This window comes from Octopus sinensis, unplaced genomic scaffold (assembly GCF_006345805.1).
Source record: "Octopus sinensis unplaced genomic scaffold, ASM634580v1 Contig00166, whole genome shotgun sequence".
Lineage (NCBI taxonomy): Eukaryota > Metazoa > Mollusca > Cephalopoda > Octopoda > Octopodidae > Octopus > Octopus sinensis.
This window is the reverse complement of record NW_021823709.1, coordinates 12,734-21,363: the sequence shown is the minus strand read 5'-3', so window position 1 is coordinate 21,363 and position 8,630 is coordinate 12,734. Positions and strand designations below refer to the sequence as shown.

Below are 8,630 nucleotides of genomic sequence, written 5' to 3'. Positions count from 1 at the left end.
CTATTATAGCATAGCAATTTTAGAGAATCCTTGAATTTTGAGATTATGAGAGAGAGAGTGAGAGAGAGAGAGTGTGTGTGCGTGTGTGTGTGTGTGTGTGTGTGTGTGTGTGTGTGTGTGGTGTGTGTGTGTGTGTGTATATGTTTGAGTATTTGCACTGCTAAAGACAAAGTAGGACACGCTGCTATGCTGATGACATATATTGATGCAGAAACACGTGTACACGGTTGTCTGCTAGTCTTTTCCTTAACGGCGTGACAATCTTGGAGAATTCTTCATTTTTTTAGATTTTCGCCTCATCTCATTTGGAGTTGGAATTACAAATTGTAATTCCAATCTCCTTTACAATTACATTAAGGTCAAATATGCCTGCGGAGCACTCAGCCAGTTTCACGTTAATTCAATGAATATCCAATGAGTTCAGTTGAGTGGCCAAAGCAACATTCATCGTCGACAGCGACGAAGATCCATTGATATTAAATAAAATACATCTCTTCTTAAAAAAAAATTACCTCGATGATCTGGGATGAAATACTTATTCCATTAATCTGACGCCAGAAAATCTACACTCTCAATGTATACAGGCGCAGGTGTGGCTGTGTGGTAAGAACTTTACTTCCCAACCACATGGTTCCGCGTTCAATCCCACTGTGTGGAAACTTGGGCAAGTGTCTTCTACTATAGCCTCGGGCCGACCAAAGCCTTGTGAGTGGATTTGGTAGACGGAAACTGAAAGAAGCCCATCGTAAATACATATATATATATATATAGATATAGATATAGATAGATAGATAGATAGATAGATAGATAGATAGATAGATAGATAGATAGATAGATATATGCGTGTGTGTGTATGTGTATCTATGTGTGTATGTGTGTTTGTCCCCCCACCCCATCACCGCTTGACAACTGGTGTCGGTGTGTTTACATCTCTGTAACTTAGCGGTTCGGCAAAAAACCCCGATAGAAAGAGTACTAAGCTTACTAAGAATAAATCCCGAGGTCGATTTGTTCGACTAAACTCCCCTTAATGTGGTGCTCCAGCATGGCCGCAATCAAATGACTGAAACAAGTAAAAGAGGTAAAGCAATTATCTACACTACAAATGTGCAACATAAATCTACACAATAACTATGCACAACGTAAATCCGTGGAGGCACATGGCCTAGTGGTTAGAGCAGCGGACTCGCCGTCGAGGGATCGCGGGTTCGAATCTCAGACCGGGCGATGTGTGTGTTTATGAGCGAAACACCTAAGCTCCACGCGGCTCCGGCAGAAGGTAATGGTGAACTTCTGCTAACTCTCTCACTCTTTCCTCCTGCATCTTGCGGTTCACCTGCGACAGACCGGCGTCCCGTCCAGGTGGGGAACCTATACGCCAAAGAAACCGGGAAACCGGCCCTTATGAGACAGGCATGGCTCGAGAAGGAACAAACAAACAACACAACGTAAATCCATTGCATGAATATACACGCCGGTTATTAGAATTTCTGCTAAAATGAAACATCTTGCGCTGCATTTGGCCTCAACAGAAAGGCGGCGAGTTGGCAGAAACGTTAGCACACCGGGCGAAATGCTTAGCGATATTGCATCAGTCTTTATGTTCTGAGTTCAAATTCCGCCAAAGTCGACTTTGCTTTCATCCTTTCGGGGGGTCGATAAATTTAGTACCAGTTGCGTACTGTGGTCGATCTAATCGACTGGCTCCCACCCTCCTAAAAATTTTCGGGCCTTGTGCCTAGATTAGAAAAGCGGCAGAATTTGAACTCAGCAAGCACAGTATCGGAAAAAACCTCGAGACATTCTGATCTACGTTCTTACGACTCCCGTTTCGCTTCCTACAATTCTACCCACCTACCTTACCTTCACGATAAAATGAAATCTTCCGTAGTTACTTCTTTATTTATTGCAAGAGTGATTCATTAATGTGAAAGCGAAGTGGTAACAGCGGATCTGATAAAGAAAGGTATGTCAATGTGATTTTTAATTTTCTTCGTCTTATTTTATCCCCCTTTGTTATTATTAAGTTCCCCGATTGTATTGACCCTTCTTTGTTGGTCCCTTGTGGGTAATAAAATAATCAAATGTGATTTTTAATTTAACAAATAGCAGCTTATTTATTCCTGAAAATCTCGACATAATTTGAGACATTTTTCATTATTTTCATATTTACTTCCCTATTGTAGCGAAGCCAAAAGGGCGTCGCACTTCGTGTTACAAAACATCGTGTCGCAGTGATGTTTTCAGCGAATATGCTTCCGTAACGCGAGAATACTTGTATGTGTGTATTATTTTAATTTACATCGAAACCGAAAGTTTTTTTCTACTATCGCTACAAGGCCTAAAAGTTTGGAGGTAGCATTACATCGCCCCCTGTGCTCAACTGGTACTTATTTTATCGTCTCCAAAAGGGTGAAAGACGAACTCGACCTCGGCGGAATTTGAACTCCGTACGAGGCTCGCTAAAGACCACTAGTTCGCCGCCTTAAAATAAAAATATAGTTAGGCGATGCTCCAGCATTGCCGAAGTCAAATGACAAATAAAAGAATAAAAATTAGGTGCAGGTGTGGATATATGGTGAGAATTTTGCTTGCGAACCACTTGATTCCGGGTTCAGTCCAATTGTGTGACACCTTGGGCAAGTGTCTTAAACTATAGCCTCAGGCCGACCGAAACCTGTGAATGGATTTGGTAGACGGAAACTGAGAAAAGTCTGGTGCCTATTCCGTCGGTCTATCTTGCCGAACCGCTCAATTACAGGGACAGAAACAAACCATCATTGGTCATAAAACGGCGATGGCACTGGGTTGATTTTAGCCCTTTTTGTCGATATTGGAAAGACACTAATACAAAGACGCGCACGCGCGCGATGGACTTCTGCACAGTTTCCGCCAACCAAATTCACTCCCAAGGCATTTGCTGGCCCGAGACTGTAGTAGAAGGCACTTGCCCAACGTGCCACGCTGTGAGACTGAACCTGCATCCACGAAGTTGCAAAGTGATCTTATCGACACATTCAAACGCGCCCTTATAGTAAATATATACTCTTTTTACTCTTTTACTTGTTTCAGTCATTTGACTGCGGCCATGCTGGAGCACCGCCTTTTGTCGAGCAACTAGACCCAAGGACTTATTCTATCGGTCTCTTTTGCCGAACCGCTAAGTGACGGGGACGTAAACACACCAGCATCGGTTGTCGAGCAATGCTAGGTGGACAGACACACAAACACACAACACACACACACATATATATATATATACATATATACGACGGGCTTCTTTCAGTTTCCGTCTACCAAATTCACTCACAGGACATTGGTTGGCCCGGGGCTATAGTAGATGTCACTTGCCCAAGGTGCCACGCAGTGGGACTGAACCCTGAACCATGTGGTTCGTAAGCAAGCTACTTACCACACAGCCACTCCTGCGCCTATATATTCATCTCGTTTTTTTTTTCTTCTTTTTAGGTTGAACATTAAGAAAATAAAAAAAGTTTTTCCTGTTGAGTTTCTTCTATACGAAAACTCGGAGTGAAAAAAAACACAAAGCGAAAATCGGCAGAACGAAGACGATCCGAAGATGTCTTCAAAATCCGCATCAATCACCAAAGCTTCGAAAAAAGCTACAAAAAAGTTTGCCAGCCAAAGAGAGATAAATTCACGACGAACTGCGTCGAGGAAGCGACGGCAAGAGACCTTTTCTTTATACATTTATAAAGTATTAAAACAAGTTCACCCAGATATTGGGATTACGTCAAAAGCCATTTCAATAATGAATAACTTTGTTAACGATTGGTTTGAGAGAATTTCGGCAGAATCTTCTCGCTTGGCCTACATCAACAAACGAGCTACCATCACGAGCAGAGACATTCAAACATCTGTGCGTCTACTCCTGCCTGGGGCATTGAGTAAGCATGCCATCAGTGAGGGTTCGAAGGCCGTTACGAAGTATATGAATAGTAAATAAAAAGAAAAGTTTAGTAAAATAAAACCAACTTTCTTTCTGCATTTGTTTTTCTTTCAACCAGACTACATATTTTTTTTCTAAAAAATGGACCAAAAACAAATATTGAACTAAACTCTTGAAGAGTGACGCTAAGGATGGCCGCAGCATATCTATATATATAAAACTCTAGTTGTGTGAGTGTCTGTCCCCTTCGATTTAGATTCCTAACTCCTCCCACATTTTGCGGTGCAGTTTAACCAAATTCGGGTATCTTATAGTCGTGATTCATATCGAGCCCGTCTGACTATTAGCGCGCGTCAACGATGAGTCTACGATTTTAAAAATAATTTAACATCATTTTTTATTCCATTTTAATGCATAAAATGCATCGTATGTCGATGGCGACGGAGTTGGCGTCCACGCTCACAGCTGCACCTGTTTGCTTCTCCCCCTTCCCTCCCTCGTGAAGCTGTGGGGAAGGGAGTGTAAAGAAATCAACGTCGTAATGCGTTGTTAGGAAACCAGCGTTCTTTTAGAACAACGACTTCATGGCTTGAAGACACCAAAACAAAATGGCTAAGAAGCCCGAATTTATAAGGAAGTAACTCTCTAAAAATGCTTATATAGTTATTTCCCTTACAAACCCGAGCAACGCCGGGCGATACTGCTAGTTAATGATAAATTATAAAATATAGGCGCAGGAGTGGCTGTGTGGTAAGTAACTTGCCAACCAACCACATGGTTCCGGGTTCAGTCCCATTGCGTGGCATCTTGGGCAAGTGTCTTCTGCTATAGCCCCGGGCCGACCAATGCCTTGTGAGTGGATTTGGTAGAAGGAAACTGAAAGAAACCTGTCGAATATATGTATGTGTGTGTATGTGTTTGTGTGTCTGTGTTTGTCCCCCTAGCATTGCTTGACAACCGATGCTGGTGTGTTTATGTCCCCGTAACATAGCGGTTCGGCAAAAGAGACCGATAGAATAAGTACTGGGCTTACAAAGAATAAGTCCCGGGGTCGATTTGCTCGACTAAAGGCGGTGCTCCAGCATGGCCGCAGTCAAATGACTGAAACAAGTAAAAAGTGTAAAGAGTAAAAGAAGTTTTTATCATACTATCTTTGGCCATGCACCACGCTTCAAGCATAAATCCACCACTTCAAAACAAACCAGTTATTTTATACTGAAAAAATAATTTACATTTGTGAAGATTGATCGTTTTGATATATCTGCGTTCAGGTATCGAAACCACTTTTTTGAACTTCACTACCACCCTAAACGCTACTTGGAAGTTTGTATTTTTCAATTCAGTTTTTGTTGCGATTGTTTTCGTTTCATTATTAACAGAGCAAAGGAGGCGAGCTAGGAGAATCGTTAGTGCGTCGGGTAAAATGCTTAGCGACATTTCGTTCTTGAGATTCTGAGTTCAAATTCCGCCGGGGTCGACAATATAAGCACTGGGGTTGATTTTTTTTTTTTTTTTTTTTTAATAGCCCTTTTTTGGCTATGTTGGAAAGAATTATTAGGAAAAAAAGGCAAAGGCGGCGACCTAACGGAATTGTTAGTGTTGGATAAAATAGTTACTTTTTTTTTCTTTTTTAGTTTTACATTCAGAGTTCAAATGCCGCTGACTGACTTAGCCTTTCATCTTTTCCGGGTCGATAAAATAAGTACTGTAATCGACTTAATTCCTTTGTCCTTGCTTGTCTCCTCTGTTTAGGCCCCTGTGAGCAATAAAGAAATAAATACCAGTTGAGCACTCGTGTTGCTTTCAGTTCAAATCCATCCAATGTCAACAGTTGACTTTCCACTCTTCCGAGGTCGTTTAAAAAAAAGTATCGATCTATCATTATAATCGATTGATTCTCTTCCTTCACCTTAAGTGTTATCTTTGAGCATAAACCAACAATATGGCAGCGAGTTGTCGAAATCCTTATAGCATCGGCAGGAGGCGCAATGGCCCAGTGGTAGGGCAGCGGACTCGCGGTTTCGATTCCCAGACCGGGCGTTGTGAGTGTTTATTGAGCGAAAACACCTAAAGTTCCACGAGGCTCCGGCAGGGGGTGGTGGTGATCCCTGCTGTACTCTTTCACCACAACTTTCTCTCACTCTTACTTCCTGTTTCTGTTGTACCTGTATTTCAAAGGGCCGGCCTTGTCACTCTCTGTGTCACGCTGAATATCCCCGAGAACTACGTTAAGGGTGCACGTGTCTGTGGAGTGCTCAGCCACTTACACGTTAATTTCACGAGCAGGCTGTTCCGTTGATCGGATCAACCGGAACCCTCGTCGTCGTACCCGACGGAGTACTTCCATCCCATAGCATCGGCTAAAATATTGCGTGGTGTTTTTCAGTTCTTGGCCCTTTTCATACCAATTCCGCCAAGAACAATTTTGCCTTCCATCATTCTTGGGTCGATGAAATAAAGAACCACAGAAGCGATGGTTTCGTCTTTTCCCCTTTCCCTCAAAATCGCTGGCCTTAATGGCTTCAAATTTTGGCCCAAGACCAGCAAGTTCGGGGCAGGAGATAAGTCGATTACACCGACTCCAGTTTTCAAATGCTACTTATTCCATCGATCTCGATAAGATAGAAGCTAAGTCGACTTCGGCGGAATTTGAACTCGGAACGTAAAGACGGACGAAATGCCGCTAACCATTTTCCCCCGGGACAATAACAACTCTGCCAGTTCACCACTTTGAACCAATTTCCTAATAGAAAGCCAGCGAGGTGCCAGCATTGTTAGCGCGTCGGGTAAAACGCTTAGCTAAGCGTAAGTTTTTTTTTCTCGCTCTTTAGATTCGAGTTCGAATTTTCCTAGTGTTGACTTTTTGTCTTTCGTTTGTTTTGGATGAAAATAAAGAACGAAGTAAAATAAAAGATAAAATAAAGAACGAGCTAAGGAATCCTTTCTCTTTGACCGGCAGATTTTAAAAATAATTTCTTTGTAACTAAACACTTAAACTTCGTATACTGTTGTTGACACACTACGGCAGAAAATGTATTCACCTCAATAGACGTCATTGATTGGTTGAAATTGTCGAAATGCAAGAAATCAAACAACAAATAGCTTACAAACTACAGAATTTTCTTAAGAAAGCCAAGAGAAAAAGATGTTTTATGTAACATACTACCAGAGTACGAAGTTTAAAAGTGTTTAGTTACAAAGAAATTATTAAAAAAATCTGCCGGTCAAAGCGAAAAGATCCCGAGCTAAGTACTGGGATTGACTTAATTAATTTGTTCCCTCCCCTCAAAATTACCGGCCTTGGGCTAAAATTAGAATTATTGATGACAGGGCAGTGAGTAATAACGTAAACTAGTGTAGATTATCGGAGATTCAGGGGTCATCGCCGACCGGACAGTCGGTGTTGTGCCCGTATCATAATCTTGGCAGAGTTACTATTTTGCTCTGCTTTATTTCAGTAAACGTGCTCGAATTCCGGACCAGGCTGCGTGTTGTGTTCTTGAGCAAGACACTTTATTTCACGTTGCTCCAGTTCACTCAGCTGTAGAAAAGAGTTGCGACGTCACTGGTGCCAAGCTGTATCGGCCCCTTTGCCTTTCCCTTGGATAACATCAGGGGTGTGGAATGGAGAGGGGAGGCTGGTATGCATGGGCGACTGCTGGTCTCCCATAAAACAACCTTACCCAGACTTGTGCCTAGGAGGATAACTTTCTAGGTGCAATCCCATGGTTAATGTCGTGACCGAAGGGGGTCCCGATCCCGATTTCTAACTTCCTTTTACTTGGTCTAAGCATTCGGATTAAAATATTATTCTATAAAAACTGCAACCAGTGTGGATCTTTGCTACAGCATTTCATACACGAGACGTCAGATGAAAACAAACGAGATCGAAACGTAGTAAAGATCAGTAATTTCTATAGAATATATGTAGAAATTCTGAGGGCGGCGAGCTGGCAGAAACGTTAGCACGCCGGGCGAAATGCGTAGCTGTATTTCGTCTGCCGTTACGTTCTGGCTTCCAATTCCGCCGAGGTTGACTTTGCTTTTCATCCTTTCGGGGTCGATCAAATAAGTACCAGTTACGCACTGGGGTCGATATAATCGACTTAATCCGTCTGTCTGTCTGTCCTTGTTTGTCCTCTCTATGTTTAGCCCCTTGTGGGTAGTAAAGAAATAGGTATTTCGTCTGCCGCTACGTTCTGAGTTCAAATTCCGCCGAGGTTGACTTTATCTTTCATCTTTTCGGGGGTCGATAAACTAAGTACCAGTTACGCACTGGGGTCGATATAATCGACTTAATCCGTCTGTCTGTCTGTCCTTGTTTGTCCTCTCTGTGTTTAGCCCCTTGTGGGTAGTAAAGAAATAGGTATTGGTGGTGTTGCTAATGGGTGTTATGTGTTGTGGGTTGATGCTGTAGTTGAGTCCCGTCCATTTATCGTTTATTTTTTCTTTGTGGAACTTCTTTCCACCCTCCTTTGTCCGCTTATTTATTTATTTTTTTTTTGCACATGTCCGAGTATATGGCGACATTTCATCCATATTTGAAATCATCAGTGCGACATAACCCCAGGCATGTACACTACACCTAATTAGATATTTTACAAAGCGAGATAGCTTACAAGATATTCAAGGAATGTATGTTTTTATTTAGTTTAGTTTAGTTTTGTTTTGTTTTGTTTTGTTTTTTTTTAATTTTATTTTTCTATTGTTTGAAGGTATG

The 8,630-nt window shown here is 42.0% G+C and overlaps 1 protein-coding gene across 1 annotated transcript; it reads left to right on the top strand.

Annotated features, from left to right (window-relative positions):
• Positions 1-3,580: 3,580 nt before the first annotated feature.
• On the top strand, positions 3,581-3,967 carry LOC115226859 (histone H2B-like). The gene has a single exon (XM_029797851.1). The coding sequence runs from the start codon at positions 3,581-3,583 to the stop codon at positions 3,965-3,967; it is 387 nt and encodes a 128-aa protein (XP_029653711.1).
• Positions 3,968-8,630: the final 4,663 nt, after the last annotated feature.